This window comes from Tyto alba, unplaced genomic scaffold, assembly GCF_018691265.1.
Source record: "Tyto alba isolate M040663 unplaced genomic scaffold, T.alba_DEE_v4.0 Super-Scaffold_6, whole genome shotgun sequence".
Taxonomy (NCBI): Eukaryota; Metazoa; Chordata; class Aves; order Strigiformes; family Tytonidae; genus Tyto; species Tyto alba.
The window spans coordinates 42,632,228-42,658,692 of NW_024881327.1; the positions used below are offsets into that span (position 1 = coordinate 42,632,228).

General features: G+C 37.5%; 1 protein-coding gene across 10 annotated transcripts in view; it reads right to left on the minus strand.

Moving 5' to 3' along the window:
- Nucleotides 1-26,465, minus strand: part of PPP2R2C (protein phosphatase 2 regulatory subunit Bgamma) — a 205,490-nt gene that overhangs the window by 42,733 nt on the left and 136,292 nt on the right. For all 10 annotated transcript variants that reach the window (XM_032984474.2, XM_032984472.2, XM_032984473.2 and 7 more), the window contains 4 exons: nucleotides 18,272-18,369; nucleotides 17,497-17,662; nucleotides 13,194-13,306; nucleotides 11,038-11,215 (listed from right to left, as the gene is read on the minus strand). In XM_032984474.2, the coding sequence (XP_032840365.1) occupies nucleotides 11,038-11,215; nucleotides 13,194-13,306; nucleotides 17,497-17,662; nucleotides 18,272-18,369 (555 nt within the window). The remainder of the gene's footprint in view (nucleotides 1-11,037; nucleotides 11,216-13,193; nucleotides 13,307-17,496; nucleotides 17,663-18,271; nucleotides 18,370-26,465) is intronic.

A 26,465-nucleotide genomic window follows, 5' to 3' on the forward strand; every position in this document is an offset into this window, starting at 1 on the left:
AATAAACTTGAGAAAGCTTGAGATAACGATATTTTAAAGGGCATTCCTGGTACAAAATAGTAACTTGTTTGCTACAATCAGAAGAATAACAGTCCCAATTAAATTGGAAAGCAATTGGCTCTATAGAGATCTGTGAAAAGACATCTTTGCACCTATTGTAAAATTCCAAGTACCTTCTATACCTGCGTTGCCTAGATCACTCTACAAACACATGAATACAGTGAAATCCCAGTGCTGTTCTTTAATGTGCTATTAAAGAGTTCGGAAATCGCTTTTACAGGCTTAGGATTTCACACTATTCTTTATCATTTGTTGCAACTCCAGTCAATTTTCTTTTTCCTTTTTGCAATTCACTATATAGTATTAAAAACCAAAAGTATTTTAATGCTTCTGGCTATGTTTTTACTTACTCCTGCAGCAACTAAATAATGGGTATGGGTCTCTGTATGGGAACAACTGCATTAGAGAAGACAGTGTTAGATAAAGAAATCCATTACAAGGACAATATAATCACATACTTATTCATTCACGTTGTGTATGGACAGGAGTGATAAGTAAGAAAATTATGTGTTCTGATTAACAAATTAATATTTTTATTAAACAGTAAATCTGCAGTGCAGTAATTATCCCAAGGCTATAGCTATGCTCAAATCACCTTAAATTAACTTCTTGAAAAGCAGCTCCAGAAAAAGGAAGAGATGGGACTTTGCCAAGAATCCAAAGGCCTCAGCTAGAATTAGTTTTTCACAGCTAGGCTCAACTCTTCCAACTTATTTATTTTTGGTGGACAGATAGATAGGGAATATTTTCATAGCACTATCCCATGCCCTGAAGACACTGATATCTGACACTCCAGCCATATATTGTTTGCTTTTGCTGCGATGTACATTTCAGCTGCGTGACAGGAGGGTCTCAGTCAGTGATTCAATGCTAAAATACTGTTTAACTAGCTCCAATATGACTCCTTTGGCTACCAGATGTGTTCTATCATCCAATTCTCTCTGCCTGGCTAATGGTCAAATTCCTGAGACCAAAGTCAATGTAAGGTGATAAGAATAGTTAAACAGCAATTGTTTCTGACAAGGCTCAAAGTTTTCCTCTGGCAAAAAACAAAACCAAAGAAAAGTCTTGAACAACAACTTTTGCAAATTTATTCATAGTTTTCACAGCTCCCTAAACCTGCACTTGAAGTCTCCTAAAAGATGCTGAGACTTCTCTATATTTCTTGAAAACAAATCATTCTGAAGGTCCTTTCAGTCCCTACTCACACAGCTTTACTGCTGTAATTATTATCTATTACTTGAATTACAGAATTTAGTTACAAAGACTGCAATTTGCACAAGATAACATATAAACACACAACTCTTCCTGCTCTGAAAAGCTTAAAAACTGTACTCCATTAAAGATACTCTACAATAGCTAATGATCATGTCAGAAATAATGTTGTGTCCAAACTGGACAGTTTTACCTCAACAGAAGCAGAAGAACCAATTCAATGCCTGTTGTAAAAGCTGTATCTATGTTCATGTTTACAAGACAAAGTCATTTAGGTGATGCTGGAAATGCAGTTCTCCCTTGGCACTTTGCACTAGGGACACACAGAATTTTTCTTACAAATGACTCTGTTGAGAGTTCATGAAAGGCTCTGTTTACTATAGGGATTCTATACAGTTCACAGACGATGACAACTTAGTTACACATACTTACTTATTTACTAATTTTATTCCTCAATTGACGTTAAAAACATTTCTTGTGTGATTTTAATAAAAGTATCCCTACTGCATTCTTCCTAACAGGCAGCAAAAACACACATCAAAGACTCTCACAGCCATCACATTTCTAAAATCCTTATGCTGGTGGTTACATGAAACATTGTGTTTAAAGCTTAAAATTCTTTACTTTATGTCCTGTTTGACTACAGTGGTTAGAAAGAACAGGTGCCTGATGCATTGTTTAATTATACACCCACAGAGCTAGCATGGTCCCCAGTCTAGCAGCCAGAGAATTATTTCCTCCTTTTATATTCTTCTTAATTATTGTTTATCTAGTATTACATATCCAATTAGGGTTGACCTATGTGGAATCTAAAATAGTTTAAGGAAAAATCAGGCTTTATTTGATCACTGATATCTAGTAATACTGCTTAACAGCTCTGTTAAAATGACGACTGGATTTTATTCTGCTAAGAGCTGTCTTTCTCCAGTTTAAAGTATATTATAATGTTCTTTTTACAGTGTATACACAGTTCTGACATTAGAACTTTGCCTAGCTTTGCTTGTACACATAGGTAAGGTATGGTATGTAGTTAATATTTTAAAATAAAGGAAGTGGTTACAGTACTTTAAATCATCAGTTTGATGCTTACTGTTATAAGCATCATATAAAGTAAATGCAAATTGATGCATGGAAAAAAATGTAAGGGAGGCCAGAATGCATTTCACCTCTTTTGTCTCCAAAAATACTGATTACATTTACTTTGACTCTTATGATGGCTGACAAAGATCCAGTCACCCTCCTAGATCCTGGGTCTCCTAGGATGATGCATAGATTTGGTATTTAGAAATTCAAGCTATCCTAAACCCACCTAACTACAAATCTGTGTCTTGATTTCCAGTGGGGTTTATCTCAGATACCGTTATTTGTGAACTTCTCAGCATAATGAGGAATTCCTCCCAACAGTTAAAGAAAACACAGTGTTTTTTACTTTCATGCAGTCAGTGATTTATTTCTGAATAAGCCCACCAAGAGGAAAATATAAGAATATCAGAATTTGGGTGGGTCAGCACTTCAGACAAGAAATCATGCATGTGTACTTCACCTTGACAGTAGCAAAACACCCTTCTTTCCTCTTCAATAACTACTGTAGTCAGATCAAATAGTATAGTCATGCTTGCTTTTCAGGTCCACAATACTAATTGAAAAAGCCCAAAAATACCAAAATATCCAGAAGAAGAGCCCAACTCAGGCAACCATTTATAAACTTGATAGATTTGTTAAGCTTTAAGTCAGTATGGAAAAATCCTGAAAACCCTAGTCTGATATGAAAGACATCTCAGGCCTCCCTACAAACCAGAAATTTATCCGTTAGATTTCTGCGGCATCTGAAAAAGACAGTATGAATTGTTTATACTACTTAATGCAAAGAATCTTTCCAGAAATTAGGGACTATTTTTCATGATTTCAAAAATTCTCTTAAGTACCATCATAGGTATACAGGACAGCACTTTCTAGTGGTCCCATCAGCAGCACTTTATAAGCTTCATGATGGAGCTTGTTCCTATTCCTGACCCTCAGTATATGACCTATGATCTGTTGCCACTCATATGTAAGGTACTTAGCTGCCACAGAAATATTCAGCATTATGAGTAAGAACTATATAAGAACTACAGTAACTATTGCCAATCTATTAATTAGATCTTAGCAAAACTAAATACTGAACTATAGCAGTGAACATGATCCACAAGTTAGCAGGTGATTTGGTATATACTGTTGCATAGGTAATTATAAAATAATTTATTTTTAATGCACAAATACTCTAAGCTGAAAGATCCCAAGCCCAAAACTTAACAGACAAAGTCAATGGAAACTTCCACTTTGCAGAGCTTCGAAAATCAGATCATTTAAAACCAACCTGAAATTAATCGCTAATCACCGCTAAATGGATGACATGAATTTCCATCTAGTACAGTAATTTTTCAAATGAAAAAATTTTCCATTGCTTCAGATAAGAGTAACTTAAATGGCAAATTCTTGGGAGGGATAAGCAGGCTTAGGTACTACAAACCTTTTCCTGAATTCATCATCAAATGACTAAATGCTAAGCATTGGGAATGCATTTCAGTGGACAACAAAGATTTTGCTTCTGTTTACCTTTTGTAAGGTTACAATTTTAATGTATTTTTTTAAAAACACTGAATTATTTTTCTCTGTCCATTAAAGCAAGTGATCCCTAGCAAAAAACCTCTGTTGGTTCTCGATGAAATTCCATCCCATTTCATTCTGGCAGTTAAGAGATCTTTATGGAGCAAAGATTTATATTTTTATATGACTTATGTGTGCGTATATATATATATATATATATATATATATATACACATGACATATTTTTCGAAAAGGAAACCATTTTCCCACCATTTCTTCAGCTCTGTTACCTTTCTTACTGGATTTCTCTCTCCTGAACAGTTTTCTACTTGATCTAATCTGGAATTAGAGTATGGATGGAAGTAATGAAAAGTGGGATCTCAGCAGGCAACATTCAGATTCTGTGTTAAAATTCTAGCAAACATACTCTTTGTTTAATTGAGTATGAAGTGGGGCTAAGACTGACTAACCTCAAAATTTTATTACAATTATTTAAAAATATTTTTATTACAGGGTATTTAATTGTGTTAAAGTATGTCAAGCACTTCAGCAATACAGAGGAGGGAAGATCAATATCATGAGCAGTTTTTACAGTGTAATTATCAGCAGATGAGAAATGACAATGCAGCAAAGAACTTAACAGCTAAGTATCGATACTTAGTGTAAACTTCATGCATTAACAAGTGTCATGCAATAGAATTTATTCTTTTTTATTTTTTATCAATTTTCCTCTACATACTCTTCCCCATGGCTTTGCAAGATAGTGTACTGGAGCCCTTAGTCAGCATTTTAGTAGTTTACCTCACATGAAAGTACAATTCAATATTTATCAAAATGCACATTAAACCTCCAGTTGAGAGTACTTAGGTGTGAGTTAGGTGTCAGAATCTTTATTTTTACTACTGCCAACTCTTATTTTTACTAGAAAGCCAGCATTCACCTGCTGAAAAAAAGTAGAGATTGAAGAGTATATTACATCAATCCAGAATCTAATCAGCTTGTTGAAAGTAGCCTTTTTTCCCCTCAGTTGTTCATGTAGGTGTGTTTTAATTAGAAAACCAAAGCAACCAACTCTCAATAGTTACACTTTAAAAGAGCTCACCAAACCAGGAAAACGGGGCACATAGTACATCTGCAATCTTCTGCTTCTAACTAACAGACCCAGTTTTAGCTTTTCAGACATCTTCATTCACCTTTGAAGGAGAGACAGAGACAATTGTCCTGGTTTGGACTGGAATAGAGTTAACTTTTCTTTTTGGTTAATACATAGTGCTCTGTTTTGGATTCAGCATGGGGTTTGGTATGAGAAGAATGCTGGTAGCACACTGATGTTTTCGGCTGCTGCTGAGATTTCAAGGACTCTCCAACTCCCCATGTCCTGCCCATGCGCAAGTGCACAAGAAGCAGGGAGGGAGGATGGCCAGAGCACCAGACCACACTGGCCAATGAAATATTCCACATCATGTAACATCATGCTCAATATATAGAGGAGGGATGGTTAGGAAGGGGCTCTCTCTTGCTTCCAGGATTGCAATTGAGGGATCTCAGTATTTTGGGATTGCTAGCTGGGAATGGGCTGGGTATCGGTCAGCGGGTGGTGAGCAACTGCATTGTGCATTACCTATTTATACTTTCTGTTACTGTCATTGTTTTTATTTTATTACCATTATTAAACTGTCTCTATCTCAACCTGCGAGTCTCCCTTTACCCCTCCAATTCCTTCCCCTATTCCCAGGTAGTGGGGGAGGGTGGGTGAGCAGCTGCGTGGTGGTTGGCTGCCAACCAGGCTCAAACCACGACAACAATGCACGTGGGAGGAGAAACTTTAGGAAGCAAAGAATAGAAATCTGCTCAAATGATGCTAGTAACAACTCAGTTAGAATATGACTCCGCTGTATAATATATACACCTTTTAAATATAGATAGGCAGAATCTTCCTTGATAGAACAGGAAGTGCTAAAATGTATTACACAGAGTTCTCAAAAGAAGAGAAATAATGTCTGCCATCTCCCCAGACAGAAGGCATATGCTTGAGGAAAACAGTGCTGCGGGTGGGGGTGGCAGCAGGTTCTCATGCAGCAAAGTCATTTTTTCGAAAGTGCAGAAAATGCATCCTTGCACACACAGCTTATGCACAGTCATCCTGGCTGAGGAATTTTCATAGAAACAACCTTATCTCACTCAAGGGCATAAATTTGCCAGCTTACAACTCCACAGATGCCAAAAGAATACTTTAGATTTGCTTTCAGTTGAACATTCAAATGCTTAGCACTGAGGCAGGTAACAAATTTTGTAAGGCTAGCTATCTTCCCCAGCCTGGAGGCTACTCCCAGAGCACAATATATGCCCTATATATACACTATATTCAGGTGCACAATGAGCTGCCACAGACTTGGTCTCCATCAATGTACCATGCTATTTTGGTTTTTCTATTTCTTTTCTTTTCTTTTCTACTGTTGTTTACTTCTTAAGCAAATGAATTTCCCCAAGAAACGGTGCCTAACGGTCTATCCATGATATGCTTCAAATACAGGAATACATTAGACTATAAGGCAGCCTTATGGTGATTTGCCAATTAGCTTAACCCTTTGGGGACATGGAAGAAGGAATATTTTATTAAAACAGGATAGCCCAGGACTATATTGATCTGATTGAGAAATGAGTATTTTAGTCAAGATGAGTCTCAAGATGAATACATGCTGGAAACGGTGATGCTGTTTCCATAGCAATGCCATGACAGCCTCCAGAGTGAAATAGTGTGCTACCAGGAAATGAAGGGAGTTCAAGTGCTATGAGCTACATAGTTCTGTGAGCAATACAAATACATTCTCTTAAAGAATATTTAGTACAGCTAGGTAGCTCAAAGATTGCTGCTGATGTGAAGTAAGCCTTATCAGAATGCTTTCAGCAGTCCTGTTTCCTCATTCACTATACCCAAGATGACTTAACGAAAGGCTTAGGCTATGGGCAACACTGCTAAGCAATTTCAGACTAAACATTAACAAATATAGCAACCTTTACCTCACTTATTTTCCAATAAAGACGATCATCCATAATAAAGGACACCAATTCTTTTTCTCTATAACACAACAGAACACATTAAAACTTTTAGTGAAGAGAAGCTTCATATGTGCAGTTATTTACCAGCTGACCTTTCCCCTTCCTTTTCTTTCACCTCCTCCTTTCCCTTGGCTCCTCCTGCCCAAACAATATTGAGAAAATATGCTTCCAAGTGGGAAGCAATGTACAGAAGTCTTGCATATTCCTCATGAAAATTTACACAGACATAGCATAAAACTCACTTGTCTGTTTTTTACCCCAGTTACTGTTTATGATAATTCAAAAGCAAACCAGAAAACCACTAATTGTATTTTATTTGCCTAAGGCTTTACCTAAGGCAAATATTCTGGTCAAATTCTGCAAAGCTGGTATTTTCCAAAGGAGATGGAAAGAGAATTACCTTAAGATCAGCATTGCTTTGTCTTTTCAGTTTCAAAGAAATGAACAATTCTCAGTGATTTGTAAAACTGCTAAAATAATAGCTATAACCCAACTGTTCCCAAATAAAATTCTACAAGACGAAGTTCTTCACTTGAAAAACACCCCAGCATACCACTGCTAATCTATTCTTTCTCCAGTGTTTCCCATGCAATTTGCAAAGATGTTCAAACATGAGCTGAATGTCCAGAAACTCTACCACTGTATCTGTTTGTGTCATTGTCACAACAAGCCTCTTGGGTAAACAGATTGTAGTTCATTATATGTAGCAGTGCTGCCTCTGAAGGAAAGTAGAAAGACAAATACACATCACTGCCAGATCCCTTATTAACAAATGCCACTTCAAACCAAAATGTTTTCTATTTATTGTTTTAAACATGTATTTTAAGGAATCAAGCCTTGCATGTAAAACAGCAAGATGCTTCATTTCCATTTTGCATTTAGTAAAAAAATGTGAAGCAAGCATATTTAAAACTGCCTGAGCCTCCTCCTGCCTGTCCTCCTAAGTGTGCTGCAGAAGGCACCAAGCCCAGCAATACTCATTTATAATTTAAACTGTTTGCTTGGCAGAAATTTTTCATCTTAATATGTCTAGTCCTAACAGCAACCAGCACACCTACTGTTTTTACCAGAAGCTCATCTGCTTACAAGAGAGTTTTAAGTAACTGGGTTTTCTGTAGGCCAGAAATGCTGTTTCTTTACGAGACAGATGTTGAAATCTAGTGGGAAACATGTCCCTGCGATTTTACAAGGACTTACAGGACTCTGTATGGACAAAAAGATACCTGTGGAAAGACTGATGCAAATTGAACTTACTCATCTCCTTCTTTTAGTTATTGTGGTCTCCCAGTTAATCCCCCAATATGAGCAATATTCTGTAACTATCTCACCTTCTCTCTGAACACCTATCTCAACTTTTCCATTTATCAAAGAATTAAGTAGAAATAATCTCGCTTGGACAACTGAGTACAGATACAACTTATAATGTCTAAATCAGATGTGGATACAAACTATTTAAACTCGATTTACTCTCTTGAATACATACTGGTATCCAGCCACAAAAGTCAAACTGCTGCCACCATGACCAGCTTAGCAAAAATGGTTTGCCCCTAGCATTGATCATCCCTTTACCTAGTGCTATCTCCTATCACTGCCTAAACTCTCTCATCACAGTCCTCCCATACGTTTGTTCATCTGTATCTAAAAGAAGCAGCAATGTCTGCATCCCAATCCAAGATAAAAGTCCAGTTATTCCAAGGTCATCCACATAAGTACCCCAAAACTCAGATACAGGAAAAGTTTCCTATCCTAAAACTCAGAAACACACTCTTAATTTCTCCTTCATCATCACTCTTAGAACATATTCAGAAATTGAGCATGGTACCATAAATTGTACCATGTTTAAGAGTTAAATCAATGATTCAATCAGAAACTGTAAAGCACTTTTTATCAGTAAATATTCAATGACAGGAGTGCACTAATGCTTGAAACAGAGTCCATGGTGCTGTCACCGAGTATTGCCATTGAACATACAGTTATAACATGCTAAACAGTTCTTCAATCTCAAATAATTTTGCTACCCGTGCTGTCTCATCAAGGCATACGGTAGCAGTTAAGATGATAAGACTAAATCTGTTTTTCAGCTCTTTTCTAGTATATTGCTAGAATTTGAAACCTCATTGGAGGCCAAGTGCTTCTGAAGCTTGCATACAAGTGTTTTTGTACAAAGGGCAAATGAAATGTTGTTAATCGGGGTTATGAAATTTATAGTTTTCATAAGCAATTTCTTTACATTTTCTGCCCAAATTTCCTCATCCACAAAATAGTAGACAAATTCATCTATCTACCATCCTCTTAATCTCTTGTAAGGATAAGCTGATCAACATATATGAAGGATGTGAAGATAAAAAGCTCTGCATAAATGGTAAGAATTATTTTACACTACCATACTCAAAATACTTTTGTTCTGCTTACATCGATACTCCCATAATAAGACTTTTCTTTTCAAGGATTTACACACATTTGGGGTTTAAAAATTCATTTGGAGCTGATATTTCTGTCAGTAGGCTCTTAGCATGGCAAATGACTTAATAAAAAACTCATGTTGTCCACACAAACTATAATAACTACTTATTTGTTTTTTTGAAACTTGGCAGAAATATTTGTCTTGGCAATCCATCGTTTATAAAACAGATTTTAACACAATAAAAGGGATTGACAAAAGCAAAGACTTATCTTGCATAAGTATTCTGGAATGTGATCTGGTTAACATACACAGACATACAGAGGTTGCTGTGCTTGGTCTGACTGCTCTGCTTTAGAAGAAAGTGGAGGATACACAGTAGCCAAGTATCAAAGTGTCCAGGACAGAGTCAAGACTAAAGGGTGAAGCTACAGTGAAGAGGACACTGTCAGGAGCCGTGCTGCTACTCCACATAGACATGCTGCCAAACAATTCTCCCACGCTGTTCTCTCTTACTAATCAATGGAAATACAGTTGCTTGGATATTGGAGGCACAAGTAGCTGGACTTTGAAGAACCACATATAAATTGGTCCTATATAAACAGTCATATTAAAGAGGACACCATTTAGCTTGATTAATCTAGACAGGTGAAAGACAGAAAAAGAATCTGAGTTGAGAAACAAATTGGAGATCTTCCCTATAATCCCCAGGATAAAGGCACCTCTCACTTGATCCTGCAAAGGCAGTTTTTAAAGGACAGTAAGAGCTGTTTGATTTAATGAAATGGCTCCTGTGACATTAACAAAGCATTGGTTAAGCTCCACAGATGATATGGTCTATGAAGGAAGAAATATAAACAATAGCTGGAGACAGGGAGAACACCCTGTCACATCTGTGCTTTCTTTTAGGAATTTTCCTCCAGTAGGACAATTTCACTTTGACATCTAAAAGTCACTCATACAAATCCACATAGAAATACTTTCACAATTCTTTTTGAAATACTTAAGAAGAAATCACTAAAGGAATACAACATTCTGAGCTTGCTCCATAACCTATTTCTCTTCTTACTGGTCTTTATGTTCTGCAAAACACAGAGAATCACTTTTCTTGGCTACATTTTCTTTTGTTCCTCCTCCAAGCCACCCTATTGCAGTGCAAGAGGCAGCCTCACAGATGACTGGAATGATCCCAACAACACGGCTTTCAGGACAATGCCAGCACTTAACATAGCAATGACTGCATTAATCACAGACACAATAACTCACACAAAGCAACTGAGCCTTACCCCCCAAACTGTGCACATTTCAGGCATTAAGGTTCTTGGAAGCAGGATGATGGAGAACAGGGGGCACAGTCAGAGTAAGGACTGACCTTTCAGAATAACAAGGTGTAGTAGCTCAGCATAAAATGTCTTCAGGAAATAACAGTAGGGAGAATTCTAGTCAGGTGGGTAGTTACCATTCAGCTGACATCAGTTCCTTATTTACTTGTCACTAACCAACTCCAAGACATAAAATTCTTCACATAAAATTCCCTGATTTTTGTAACCTCTTAGCTGTCTCTTATGATATTTGAGCATCTCCTGTTACAAATACTGCAGGGATTCTGATAAGTAAAGGTATATTTTAAAATCTGCAGAAAACTATTTTAAAACAGCTCTCTTAAGCCCCACTAATGCTATCAACACTGAGCAAAGAACCACAATAAAGGATACTGAAGCTTCTATCTGTGATTGCTAAATGCCAGAGGTTAATCCTGAGATCATCCGCTGACATGTATGTCTCACAGTCACTGTTGACGGATATTGAGTTGACATGATAGGTGTGACCATTAGCAAAGATTCTCCTGGGAGTGACTTCTACCATCAAATCCATAGGTTTCAATACAGGCACCTGCCAATAAAAACAAAACACAAACCAGAAAGGGGAGTAAGATTTTAAATAATCTTTTGCTAGGACGATGAGAGTTTCAGTAGAGAGCAAGTATTCAAAGAATGTGACCTTATAAAACTTCTCAACAGTGCTTGCAAGCTGAATTTCCCCATGGACGAGTTGCTGGGCAAGGCCTCCCAAGGGGGATGGGAGAGACAGCAGAGTCATGGAGAGCCAGGCAGAGTGATAGAAAGCCTGGACTGTGGGAAGGGAGGCACTGGAAAGCCTGGACTGTGAGAAGGGAGGCACTGGCAGCTGCTACAGAATGGGCTAGCGCCACAGCAGGAGCTACTGTTCAACATATGCAGTAGGCTCTGGCTCTGACAAGCAGTGTAGTCCTTGTATTTTGTGCCTGTTAAAGAGTTTGCTGTTAGTTGTAAATCACTTACAGTATGTTTCTTTTGCTACTTGATGTCTCTTTCGAAAAAGTCAAGTGGTGAAAAGGTTATAATCTCAGCAAAACATAATAAACCCAGTCTTAGAAAACAACGCCAACATGTGTGTTGACATACCATACATCCACACATACTCCTGAAAAGCCAAGACCACAGACTATCACTCGTCATATCACCCTTGTTATTTCCCTTTGTGCCACTTCAATGTCATGCTTCAATAACTAGACATTACTAATTTATTCCCTATTGGTAAAGCATTAAACACTGTAAGGCTGTGGTCCACAATTGGGACTATTTGATGTTGTTGGACATGTATCAGAAACCATGTATCAATTCACAAGACAGTTTAAAGAGGAACACAGAGAAGTTAAAGCTTTGAGTTTAGCTTGCTGCTAAAGGAACAAAACAATGGTTTGCTCAGCCTTTGAATTCTCAGACTAGAAGTAATCTGGAATAGTTTTGTTTGCCTAATGATACTGAATAGATAAATATTCCCTTAAGGTAATCATATTTAACTTTGGAGGCTTTTTTCACAATAGGCAGTAATCATTTGTTTTGGAGGTAGGGGTTGTTTGTTTTCAATATTAAATAAATACTAACATTTATACAACGTGGCCTTCCAATTCCAACATTTAGACCCTTCCTTTGCCAAAATATCTGGAGTGAATTCAGCCATTAAAGTCTAAGATCAAAAATCTATTACGTTATCACGTGGGTGTCAGTCTCTTCTTCCAAGTAACAAGCAATAAGACAAGAGTAAACGGCCTCAAGTTAAGCCAGGGGAGGTTTAGATTCGGTATTAGGAAAAATTTCTTCACCAGAAAGTTTGTCAAGAAATGGAACAGGCTGCCCAGGGAAGTGGTTGAGTCACCATCCCTGGAGGTATTTAAAAGACGTGTAGATGTGGTGCTTAAGGACAAGGTTTAGTGGTAGATTTGGCAGTGCTAGGTTGGAAAAGACCTTTAAGATTGCTGAGTCCAATTGTTGCTTTTCCAACCTAAACTACTCTATGATTCTATAATCATACCCACTTATACGAGTTCCATGACTGCATCTGTTCAGCAATGCAGAACCTCACGCTAACTGGAGCAGACTACTGCAAACCCCACTCTTCAGGTAGGAGATAATTCTTTTATACTACTGAAATAAAGATGGGACTGAAATTTGGTGTACTGTCTTTAAATCATCTTCTCTGACTGGGGCAAGAACACTGTTTAATATTAATTACAAGCAGAATGCTTCCAGCACACCAGGCTAAAGAATCCAATGTGAAAGCACGTTATGTCACGCTGAGAGAATTTTATCAAGAAGAGTAAAACTGATATAAACTCTCTAAACATATCCGTGTTAGTCACTACATAATAAAGCATTTGAGACTTAAAAACGTGTAACAGATTCAAGACTGTTATCAGTCAGCTAAAACTTAATTAGAATAATCATATATATGCTTAGTATTAAGTATGTACTTAAATCGTTTACTGAGTTAGCACCCATGACTCTCTTCTCTGTACAGAAACAACTGTATTTTGGACACAGCAGCTTACCTGCAGTGATGTTACTGTAGAAAGATCTTTAAGTTTTCCTTCTTCATCTTTTAAGTTGTACCCCTCTGGTCTCTTATCTCTTTCAGTAATTTTCCATAACTTGATTGTTTTATCTTTGAAAGAAAAGACAAACAACTGTCAGGATAGGGGTTCTGAATGTAGTTACTCATGTTTCACAATATATTCCTTAAAGAAATTTCTACACCTTGGTTCAGAGAAGTCCCATGCTGAAATAGTCTGGGTCACTTAATTTTGCACATCCAGAAAATGTTGCCAACAGAAAAAACACTCATAAAGCACATCCCATACCATCAAACTAAATCAGAGGTTCCTGGCAGCTGACAGACCATGTAGAGCACATGCTGCTCTCATATTCATCTTAGCAGTTTGCAGGCGGAACAGACCAAAACCATTCAGTGTTCACTGCTGTAGCTCAGTTTGACAATTTGACTTTGCAAGGAAATAACCTTGATACTAAAGCCAGTTTGCTAGATTACTTATAAACAGCACAAGAAGAGCATGGAGTAGACAGACAGACCAATGACACCTGCCTGGCCCATCATGGGGATGAGCAGTGGTGTACTGGTATAACATCGGGAGCTGCAGCAAATGAAAGGCTGTGTGAAAAATTCAGACATTTCTCCCTCCTAAGGGATAGCAACTGAGAAATAACTGAGAAAAAACCTGAGAGAATTGTGTTGCGAGGGTAAGAGAGAGTTCTAGGGAGAAAAATATATTCTTACATGTAACAGAATTAAATCTAAACTCTCCCTCTTTCACGATGGGTGAAGCATATGATGACAGAATAAGGATGCCTCTCATTTAGCAATTAGCTTCTGAAGCCAAGAGATTTTAAACATTTTATATGGAGTTTGTCCTGGTTTTAGTAGTAGCTAAAGCTGCAGATTTCCTTAACTTTGATTGTCCACTCCCACCCTGGTCATGCACTCAACCTGCCAACCCTAACACTCCCCAGGCTGAAAAATCAATGCCAACTCTTATCCTGAAAAAAATCTGTCCCTGAGCTTCTAACAGTCGTTCCACTCAACTGTTCATGGAGCAGCCAAAGCCTTTCCAAAGCTTCTGCACTTCAGCTGCCACCACAGCTTTCAATAACCTCAGTTCCTGCATAATTTTTGATTTTGTCCCACTTTCTTCCTTTACCCCTTCTTCCCCAACTACATAGCAGAGCATAATACTTTCCCCAGTGTGGCTGATCCAAATACTTCTTTGAAATGCTAGTAGAAATCATGTTAAAGGCAGGATATATGAATACAGGAATCACTTTCCATGTCTATAGCAACTTTAATTTTGACCTTACTTGTTTTAAAATCAATCCCTCCACTACTCAGTGTTTTTACTATTATGCATCAGTTAGTGATACCGATATGCTAATTTTCAAGCAACAAAAACATTACAATTGACCAATCTACAGAACAATAGGTTAGTTCAATCTGCAACTAAAAAGCTCCATTTAAATATGCAATACATTTAATTTGTATCAGTTGTGTTAATTAATTACTAAAAATACATATAGACCATGTCATGCACTTAGGACTTTTATTGCAAGTAAATAGTGCATTCCTGCTAATCTAGTCTAAAATTTGTAAGTATGGCAATTGTAAAATGAATTGTAAGAAAAAATACAAGCAATTTTCCAGTGTTGGATTTGACTGCTACTGATAAACCTACCCATTTCCTAAGTGAAAATTATTTTATTAGTGGTTAAGGGTATTACATGTGTTGGTTTTCTTCTCCTTCATCTGCCTCTGGACTTTAAAAGCTCCCTAGAAATTCTAAGCATGCTCATATTTTGCAAAATATAGAAATTTCTCTGTGAGGTTCAGTATTCATTCAGTCTCAAGGGTGCTGTGAAGTTTAAATTAATTAATGTCTGTTAAGCAGTCTGAAATTCTCAGATGAAAGGATTTGTATAAGCCAAATTCTGATCTACCCCATGAAGCTCATATCAAAAGTGGCCCCAATATATTCTGGTACAAAAGATACCAATGAATCTAATAATTTGTTATTATACTACAAAACCAGTTAAGTTTACAGCGCAAACCAGAAATTTGCTAACTGCAAGCACTGCAAATCCACAGTGGGATTTGAAAGCCTTGGTGATTTTCTTCTGCCTCCATTAAGATGCTGCAATCAAAGCTTAGCTGATGACTTCTTGGTAATGCGTGAACTAGAAAGGAACCAAGACCCCCTCTGAGGGAGGTGACCTGTGCAGAAACAGCCTCAGACAAAAGTCCTCCTTAGAAGGACAGAAACAGATTTGGGCAGGTACAGACTTGTCAGGTCTCATATATTGAGGGTGAGATTTGGATGGATTCTCCCCTCGTGCTCCCTAACAGAAGAATGCTCCCTAGCAGAGGGATGCTCCTTCCAGCAATTTCCATGGGCACTGTACACCTGTGCCTGCAGAAAGAAAGGCAGGCATTTCACAGTTCTCATTTTTTCTGACCAAAACTGTGTTTTAGGTCCTAAACTACCAGAGAGCAAAACATTAACAATTGCATTACAGGCTCAGAAATTAGTAAAAAAAGAACAGTACTCAAGATGTTTCTACCACCTTCCCAATATGAATGTGTGTAACAGGTAATGCCTTCATTTTCTACAAGTTAGGGAAAATACTATTATCCCTTTTTATAGGCATGGAATTGATATAGATTGTCAATGACTCCTCACAGGTAATCTGTGAGACAGCAAGGAATTCAACACGAGTCTTCTGTATCCTAAAGTTAAAACTATCTTTAAGAGTATGCCAAGAGGTGAATCTTCGGACTTCAACCCTACTCGTGCCAGGAAGCCAGGAATCCTCCTTGACAAACAAAAATGTTTTGTAATTCAAAGCCAAAATCCAAAGACTGTGCCAGTGGCATTATTTGCATTCTCCTTGCCATAAAGAGGTCTGCTGGGATGCTCCAGAATTAAGAAGGAGGAAAAACTGAGGCCAAAGTATTTTGCCAGGTCCTAGGTTTGTTCAGTGTTGGCTGCAACTGGATTAACCCATAGCAACACTAAGAAAGATTATTTCTTCCTTTCTCCCCTCCTATATTAATATTAACCAGAAAACGGATATAAAGGTCTATTAGGCCAACTGTAAAAGCAATGTATCCAAGGACTCGGCTGTACTACTCAGAGTTTCCAAAAACAAACTTTAAAATTAAAAGGGAGGGGGTTACTTTTAATAATCTGCTTTTGTATCATGCACTTGGAAGAAGCCCTGCTTAGTTAAAGTTATCTGAAGTAGAAGAGATATTTTGACTATGCAAGAAGTGCAGAAGTAAACTCCCAAATTTCATAATTAGCTGACTAATCATTACGTTAGCACAAATCACCTAGCTATAACAGGTATGATTCATTTCAAATATTGCAACAGTGGCACCAAAAAGTCAAAAGACAACTTTAAGGAAAACAGACTATAAGACATAAAATAATTTGCTATCTACTGTGAATTAATGTAAATAATTTTTATTGCTATAAATTTTAACTAGAAGTAATCACTTTGCCCTAAAGCGTCAATTCCCAAAGGTGAGATTACACTATTTTCTATCAGCAATTCCCAGTTATGCTGAAACTTCCACAAGAAAAATTATTTTCTGATTACAATGAGACCTAAGATTTAAAATTGGGTATTTTTGTCTCATGTATCACCAGCATTAATAAAGGTTGTGGGTGTCCAAACGTTTCCTAAATGATAACTGTGCATGTTAGGCTCCATTCAGTTTCTTCTCCCTATGTCATATCTGCATATCCCCTCTAATACTGTATTTTTTTAAGCAACAGACCTTAAGCATGTTAGAAAGATGAGTCGGTATCAATGTCCTATTATTATTCCTACTGCCTTCCAAAGATCTGTGTAACGCTTTAGAACTTAAATAAACCATTCTGATGATAATGAATGAAAAGAAAAAGATATTCATCTCTCTCACCTACATTCATTTACACATCTACAAAGAATAAAAGTTATGACAAAACCAGCAGACAAAATTCTAAATCCCCACTGAAACACAGCTGCTGAGTAAGGCGATGCCTTCACCACAAAATTTATTTCAGGATAGCACTGCATGTTAATAACAACAATGGATAGCTCTCTAAATGTCTACAGATAGGCAGCAGGAAAAACCCTTTGACTATGAATAAAATACATAAATAACAGATATCAGAGTCAGTGTGACAGTCTTGGTAAACTCTGAAAGAGGAAATAGCTAGAAATTAACAAATACATACATTTAGCACTAAACTGCACAAGAGCAAAATGATGATATGTCCTATATATTCTCATCTATCTTACCATTTGTTGATAAAAGTGAGTGAGCTGCATTTTGCTGCGGTAACCACTTGATCTTGTTTATTTTTTCTTCAATCTCCAAGCTCTTCAAATAATCAAATTCAGGTTCATGGCTCTGGAAAGTGCTGTAAACATTGTACTCCCCCTGATTGTAAGGCTCATTTTTACTCTGTGGAGAATAAGAACATCAGAAACATGTGGTTTATGATGATAATATAACTCCATCTTTTAGGAAAAGTGTATAAGCAACCTTATAAATTTAAAAATGTTGAAACGATAATTTAATTTCTCATTTAAAACATGATATTGACAGATTTGTTTCTACAGGAATGAAATTTCCTCTAAGTATTAAAACAACATTTAATAAAAGGCAGAATTTTTTAAGAAATGTCAATTATTCAGGAAAGTTTTCTACAAAAGATACTGCAGATGGACTAAATTTAAAAACAAAATATAAAGGTATCACAGCAAAGGCATTGTTTTAAATTGAATGGTTCCATCAAACAGGCAGAAGCTATTAAAACAATGTAGAAGTAAAACAAAAACAACCTTTTTTCTTAGTTTAGAATGTTGGAACTTTGAAGCGTTTCTGTTTGGGACAACAAACTTCTGAGAATAAAATCCTTACCCTCTTTCACCTCCTCTCCAAAGAGGTTGACATTCTGCTTTACTGAATCTTGAGATTATAAACAAGTTTCCTAATTAGATCCAATGAAGATATTAACAATAAAACCAGTTTTTCACATGCTATTAAGGACTACATTGGTAATTCACATACCTCAGGTTCCCTTTGGAATATAACAACCCGACCCCCTTTGTCACCAGTAGCCAGCAGTTCTCCAGTGTGGTTGAACTCAACTGTAGAAATAATATCAGCTGGAGGGAAAAAGAGAAAAAAGACAAATTTTAGACTGCTATGACAAGACAAAACTATTAGAAATATCAAGCACTCCACAAAAAAATGCAACAAATAAGGGATTTAAAGGAATATAGATGAATTCAACAAGTCACTAAAGCAAACAGGCTGCATGCCATTACAATCTACACAACGAAACAAGTGCAAACGTAACGAGGCAAATACATGTTTCCAGCACATCTGCAGTTTCAGAGTGGAGGACACCTCTGGAGAGGTTATGCTTCAAGAAGAGCAATCTCAGGCTGCTACAAAGCATTGGCCTCCTGCTATTTCCCTTACCAAGGACCAGCTTAACATCTCAGTCTTGTTGCATGTATTATTTATTCCTCATCCTTTATGAGGGTTTTAATATAATCCCCTAGCACTAGTTTTCTCAAATAAGTGTTTGAGCCAGAGAGTGCAAAAGCAAAGTACATGTAGCCTGTCATATCACAGATGAATGAAGTCAAAACCAGAACTGTGCAATGCTAGCAAGAATACATTGAAATCATCATTTTTGGTAATTCATTTCAGCACCATAAAAATGTGTCATTAGAAGATAGAAGGATCCCAGTCCCTTCCTAATTTTCAACAACTTCCTTTTCCTAAAGCAAATGCATCAGCTTAAACAAGAAACCTCATCAAAACCTGAGGCCAGTCTTGAGTACAAATTACTATAAATCAGGATGAGAAGGGAGAAAGAGACTGTAGGAGCAAAAGAATTGGTTTTTCTGTTTGTATGACAGTAAATACTAGAATCATAATCCATGGTTAATCCTACACTATTAGCATAATTTGAATTAAAATGCCTAGTGAAATAGTAAATTAAGAAGCCATCATATATACAATCACAGGCAAATGCAGAATATTACTCAGAGATTGCATGTATGAATCCTCTATAATGATAAGTATTCACTCACCAGAAATATGGGCCAGATTTTTAGAAGTGTCAGTAGTTAGCAGGCTCCCCTTTAGGCATAAAAAGCTGTGGTTTTCAAACACATTCATCATCCATCAGTTTATACTGAGAACAATGAGGTGACAGTGGGCTAAGCTCTTTTGAAAACCTAGCCCCAAATGAGTTCACTAAAATTCAAAGGAATTGAAATAACAAGTGGATGTACCATTTATTTGATACATTTTATGAATTGAAAACATCTGCTCCTATTATTCTTTTAATAAACTAGCAGTTGAGTGTTAGAAAGCTTCTATTGCCAGTAGTTCTCATCAGCAACACAGCCACCCAAAAGCCAGATTCTTACTGGAACGTTATAAACAATTCACCATCTAAAAAAGGAAAACTTTACCCTGATCACATTAAAGAAAAACGTCTTTTAATTTTTTTAAGAAATCTTCACCATCAAATTGTTTTGTCTAAAAGAAACCAACAACTTATTATAGAGTGGACTTATAGAGACTACGTATTTTATAGGTGATAACCCCTAAAGCTCTAGTCTTATTAGAGTACAGGAAGAGTAGAGAGACTGATTGACTGCTTATGGTTGGTGATGCTCTGGGCCTTGGGATAGCTTCAGTTTGATGTGAAAAATTACGGGTTTTTTTGTGTTTGTTTTTTTTTTCTAAATCTAAAAATCTAATCAAGTTTTCTGGCATGTAAAGTTCATGCTTCCAGTGGAAGAATATTTCTTGGCTATTTTGTTCTTACACTTATAGTAAGCATGGGCTCCTGCTCATAAAATACCACCTGCATGATTTCATTCATTTAAAGCTGTATCTTACCCCAACCATAGAGGGAGAACCACAGAAGTCTCATATTGACACTCCTTTTAGAACAGAATAAGCATGCAATAGGGGAGAAGAGTAAATGTAGAGGGGAGTAATGTATATCTCTATTAAAGTATGTGTGTATTTGTGTGTGTATGCATGTGCATGTGTAACATATACGCGATTTTCCAAATAGATTACAAAAGAATCAGATAAAATAACTGTGCAAAAGGAATTAATGGCATTTGAACTTGTATGTGTGAATACACTTGCTACTGGCTTGGAATACTTCCACAATGGCAAGAAAAACTCATTCTCTATGTTCACAATGGTCACAAAATACTATAGTACACTTTACTGGGCATTGGATGATGCCCTCTGTAGAGTCCATAGGAGTATTTGCACAGACTTCAATAGCAACTGAACCAGGGTTATAATAAAATAGCTCTGCATTTTATTATTATATTGCATTTGTCATTAAAATATTGCGTGCAGTTAAGTAATTATTGTATAGAGAAAAGCACCTAAAACATTAAGTATCTGTGGGCAGCGTGTAATGATGTTGTTCTGAGGCAAAATTCTCTCCCCCACAAGATATTCCTTCCTGATGCATCCCTCCTTTATATCTGAAAAACTAATTCTGAACTGGAAGCTACCTATCATTTTTAAATTAACTTGTTCTGAAAAAGAGCAGATCCAATATTCTGACCTTGGAGGCTATGCGACTTGTTGGTAAAAAATTATCCTTGAATTGGAAAATCACTTTTATTGATCCTGTAAATAACAGCTGAAAACAACAGCCAACAAAAAATATAAAATCTTATCCAGCGTATCTCTTCAGCAAGTGAACATTAGTCATGCTGTTTTCATAAAAAAGATTAGCCAGGCTGGCTCTTCCCAAGACAGAGGAGGTAGAAACAGAATCAATCAACAAAGCTCTTCATACCATTCTGCAAAACATTCCCCTACACATTTATTAATGCTGTAGCAACATGAGCCACTATGGTCCCATCCTGCAGATTCTTCCATTGGAGAATGGCCCTCTGAGCGTACAGAGCAATTAACTATCAGATTTCACCCTCTCCAGGATATACAAAATGCTCCACAGTGGATGAGCTGATGAATTTGCATGTACAGTAAGCTGTTGGCAAGGGATGGCAGAGATGAAAGATTCCTTCCAGGTTTATTCTGCACTACACCTTCCCTATCTCTGCTGGCAGTGCCAAGCTTTGCAATAACAATTAGGATTATCACAGATAGAGATAATTTACCCATTAAGAACAATTTTGTATAACCTCAGTGCTAACAGGCAAATGTTTCCAGTCAGATTGCAAATCCCAACTTTTATCCAACATTAAGTTTCCTACTCCATTTTCAAATTCCCCATTTTGTCTGTGCAGAAATGTATATAAACTTGAATTTAAAAGTCACGATGCTCAACATTTTCACCCAGTTAAAAGCACAACTTGGACACTAAATACAGACGGTGACTGAGAAAAGCAAACTGAAAACCTCAGAAAGATGAAAACAATCCAGGGGAGCATACACCTGGTCACCAGTTCCACATCCTGCCACAGCAAATATTTCCAGCAGGTACGACACATTACAGAATTCATTCCCCAGGCTAATTTCACATATTCACAGAAAGACATCACATTACAGCTTAAACTGATGGGAAGTTTTTCCTGTTTCAGTCTGAAGTATTTCATTCCCTGACTCCTAATCACCTCTGCCCTTTTGTACCTCATTAACTAATTCCTCTGCAGCTTCACAATTTACACTCTTTAAATGTGTTTAATGGCTATGTGGTACTCAACAGCTGCTGCTTAGCTAGATATATTCAGCTTTTCTAATAGATCTAATCCTATCAATGTACATCTGTGCACATCAAGATACCTCTAGCTGATAGTACTGCTCTTCCCTCAACTTCATGAGTATTGTCCCAGTAGGGATGCAGGCAAACGAACCCTCAGCAGCCCCCCCTCAGGCTCAGTGTGGGGTGAGATGACACAAAGGTTGGTACACGTAGCCCAAATGAATTCTGGCCTTTATTTCACACCATCACATATGTTTCGATGTTCACTTTCTTGCAGGTTTATTTTAAGGGTTTTAAAAAGCTTATTCCTATACAACACAAACAGGTTCAAATACGTTTACAATAATTAGAAAAGCCTTATCTATATAATAAATCTGCATATTTTTGGGTCACTCTAGCATAATTGCATGTCACTTTTAACCTAGTTTGCACTCAGTGAAGCAAATTGAGCATACTTACATATCTGCATACAGTCTTTTGGTAAGAAACCGCAAACTCCAAGAAAAGCTCAACTGTAATTTTCTATGTTACTTTTACTAATAATTTCTACCTTTCTGGGGCATTTTATTTGAAGGGCCTGGTATATTTTATTTTGCTTCAGAAGATCGGGAAAGAAAATAAAATTTCTAAACAATTTCACCCAGCACAGAAATACAGATTTTAGGACAGCAGTAGCAAGTTTTGAGGGCAAACAACATCATGCAACGGTACAGGGAAAAGAAGATCAGAGAATATAAGATTCTGTTGAACTGCAGTGTAATCCTCATAGAGAATTAAAGGATTTGGAATGGGCTAGACTGCTGGAATTAACATCAGTTCCTTTCTCAAAAAAAAGCTGTGAAATCCTGCCAGACAGAACTGGTCAGAACTTCTCCTTTATATCACATCCACCACAATCAGCATGGCAACACTGTCAGCCTGAGCTGACTGAGTCAGCATCTAGGTCAGGTTTTCGTTGCGCGTGTTCCCAGTGGCTAGCAGGCAATCTTGTAGTCTACGTTATTTCAACCAAGTTCTGACCTGGCCTAACCTTGGTTTGTGAAATCCAATAAGATCACAGCACAACCTGGTATGGCTGCAAGCAATGTTCAGTCACACTGATACAAAAATCCCTGAGGAGCATAATCTGGAAGAAACAACAAAGAAGCGTGCAACAAAGAGAGCCATAAAACAAAAGGGCAAATGGCAGATAAAAGAAGAGCGGTATTATAGTATCTCATGTGAAGGGAAGGCCATTAGAGTGAGCTGTGTTGTAAGAATTTAGTTTAGATTTGGACACAAAAAGAGAAAAAAAAAATGATGGAAAGAAAAAGCCTGCTATTTTGGGTTTTTTTTTTTTTTTTAAGCTTACATTTCAAAGCTTTCCTCAAGCAGCTAGAAAACAAGGCAAGCATAACCTCAATATGAGGGTCAGATGAATCCTTCTTTTCTGAAACAGCTGACAGAGAGATTGTTGACAACAGAAAAATTTTCTACTTGAAGCAGCAGACTCTGTAACGCACATTCACTCTGTTTCACAGCAGTGCTAGTCACCATCTTGGATCCAGGGATTGTAAGACACCAGAAACTACCCCTCAAAATTCAAGCAAACACAATGCAAAATCTCACACATCACACTGTCAGCCTTGGCTGGGTCTTAATAGAAACTTAATGCTAAAAGGCAATGCACCAGAGAGCCAACTCCACTCTATTGGTAGACACAATGTTTTGTTGACCTACACACGAACAACCTCATCACCTCTTCAAGTCACCAAAACAACATAGGATACAAGCCAGTACACAGTTGGGTGGCCATATGAGAAGGACAGATGAGAGAAAAAGAGCACAATGATGCACGAGATAAAGAGAGTAAGAGAGGGAGCATGTGAACATGGTAAAAAAGAGCAAGAGCATGAGAAAGGGCACAAAAGCGTGTACATGAAAGAGCATATGCACACAAGAGCTTAAGAAAGCATGAAAGAGCACAAGGAAAAGCCACAGCAGAAGATAAGAAAGTAGTTTGAAATGAAGGATCTATCTGCCCCTTCGCCTCTGGGATATCTGTCACCCTGCCAAATCTTTCACTTTGCCTTTTTTTTCATTTAATATGGCTCTTAAACCTGACGGAGTTTGGGCTGTAAAACAGTAAGTGTTTTCTCCATGTCAGATGTATGGGCAATGCAAAACCTAACAGGAAGCTGATCTGGGCCAAAGCAAACTTTGTGCATGATGTTAATAGCATAACTGCTTTAGGAATCAGTGAAACAAGGTAAGCAATCAATAAGAAAATTAAATCCAGAGATATGTGCCCAATACACTTCATGTAGTTGTTTTTCTAACTGACACCTTGCCTGGCTTCATTTCTAGCAAGGACAAATACATTGAGGGCAAAATCCAAACAGCACCATTTAATCCTGCCTAGCAAGAACAAGGAAGTTTATCAGGCTAAATATCACTTTTCATCCTGAGTATACCAAACCGTTCCTGCTGTGAAATCCAAAATGACAGGGCCAAATGCTGAACAGCTCTTGAAAGCCTGTTTGAAACAAATAATAGTTAAAAAAAAAAAAAAAGAAAAAAATGGAAGCAACATATTTCCTAACCTCAAACCCTGTCAAACACTGAGCAAATCTTTCCCTTTCTTCCATCTTTAATCTCCAACTTTTGGATTTTAGAAATGCTACACATACACACCTTGGTGGCCTGAATCAGTCCTTGCTGATCACGAGACCTTCACAGTACCACTGAGTTTCACAGGTCCATGCATCCCCATATCCTCAGGGACTAAGGAAAGCACACTGAATGTAGGTTCAGTGATGACTCAAAGAGAGAATTTACTTGAAACAGAATCTAAAAATCAAATCCAAAATTTGCACCTCCTCTATGAGCACCTATGACCACTGATCTACCGTTTCTAGCCTTGAGCTTTAATAGAGTTGTGGGGTTTTTTCTCCAATATTTTTGTATGTATTTATTTTAAGAACTTAGAAAATGTTTTCAACAGCTTTTTAATCACATGCTAATTTCTATCTGTATTTCTCAAATTAGAAAAATCAGGAAATGACACCCAACTGTTGGAGCAGTCAATGTGAAAAATATTTTTGCCTACAGGACAAATACGTAAAATAGATTATCTGGGTTCTCTGATCTGTGCTAAAAAAACCACTTCATACTGAATACAAGTCACTGAGATTCGGGTTTTTGTAGAGTGACACCACACACGCACTTTTATTCCTAATTTAAAAGCTCAAATACCTTAAATTCAGAGGTTCTGGAACCCATCTCCCTTCTGCAGAGTATAAGGTCTCCAGGAAAAGAGGCCAAAGAGACTTGACCTGCCCACTGAGGTAAATGGAAAGTTTCCCACTACTTCAGTAGTAAATAAGGTCAAGGAACATTTGTCAGAAGTGGTGAAGTGGTGTAGCTGAAAATTAGGACACATTTCTCAAAATTTTGGCCACAGTTCTCATGCACTTTAGTTTCTTCATGTTCAAGGTGACCTGCTTAGATCAGCGAGACATTTCAAAGCTTCAGTCGTCAATTTTGCAGAATGTCTAATTAACATTAACTTTGCTGAAGTCATTAAGTGCACTGCTTTGTGCCCTCATAATCTGAAATAGTCACTGGACTGATAAAAAGCTCCCTAGAATTACTTTTAATACCTATTTAGGGGCTCCCAAGCAGTGGTACCACATCACCTGGAGTAACTGAGCATCCTCTCTGCATACTGACAGGCAGCGCCAGGGCTGACTCCAGCCCTGCTTTCAGCAGCTAGCTCAGCCGCTGGGGATGTCCAAAGCACCTGAGCCTGGGAAGCACTGATTTCTCCATCCTGTCCAATCTGGACAAACTGGAAAACCCACTAGAAACCCCTTTCACCTTTGGTAAATCTAAGCCGTTTGGTAACACTGCAAATAGCTATTCTTACAAGTAACACTTCAAACTAAGAAAACAGTCCAGATCACTCTCTATTTTAGCATAAAAATATGCACAGAACACTTCTAAAATTCAGATCCGCTAAAAGCTTCTTCACAGCTTACACTGTGTAACACATGCTAGTAATTCAGTCTTCTGAGATTTCTGGGAAAAAATAAAAAATTTAAAAATGCAGCCAGACATTTCTTTCTTCCTGTGTTTGCTGTCACATGAGACAGTCATCTAAGCTAAGGATTCAGCAACAGGCTTGAAACACTCCACTTTCTAAACATCAGCACAATTAGGAAATGTGCCAGTCCACTTACCAACCAGCACTGATGGGCAAAAAGGAAAAAATCGCCATGGGCACCACATTATGTATTTATAATTTCCAGAGCGGGGTTTAAACTGGTACTCACAGAAGGAAGCCTGCCTGAGCTGGGAGCTTCTGCTCAGCTCCATGTTACATCCCACCGAGGAGCTGCAGAGCCTGGCTGCCAGCAAAAAAAAGATTAGAAATGGTGTTGCCAAGTGTTAAAAATGCTAGGCAACCGAGTTTTATTGAAAGCATGGAAAGACCTTGATCCTCACCCCTTATTTTGGAGAAAACAAATGCCAAAAATGCAAAGTGTAAAAATTATT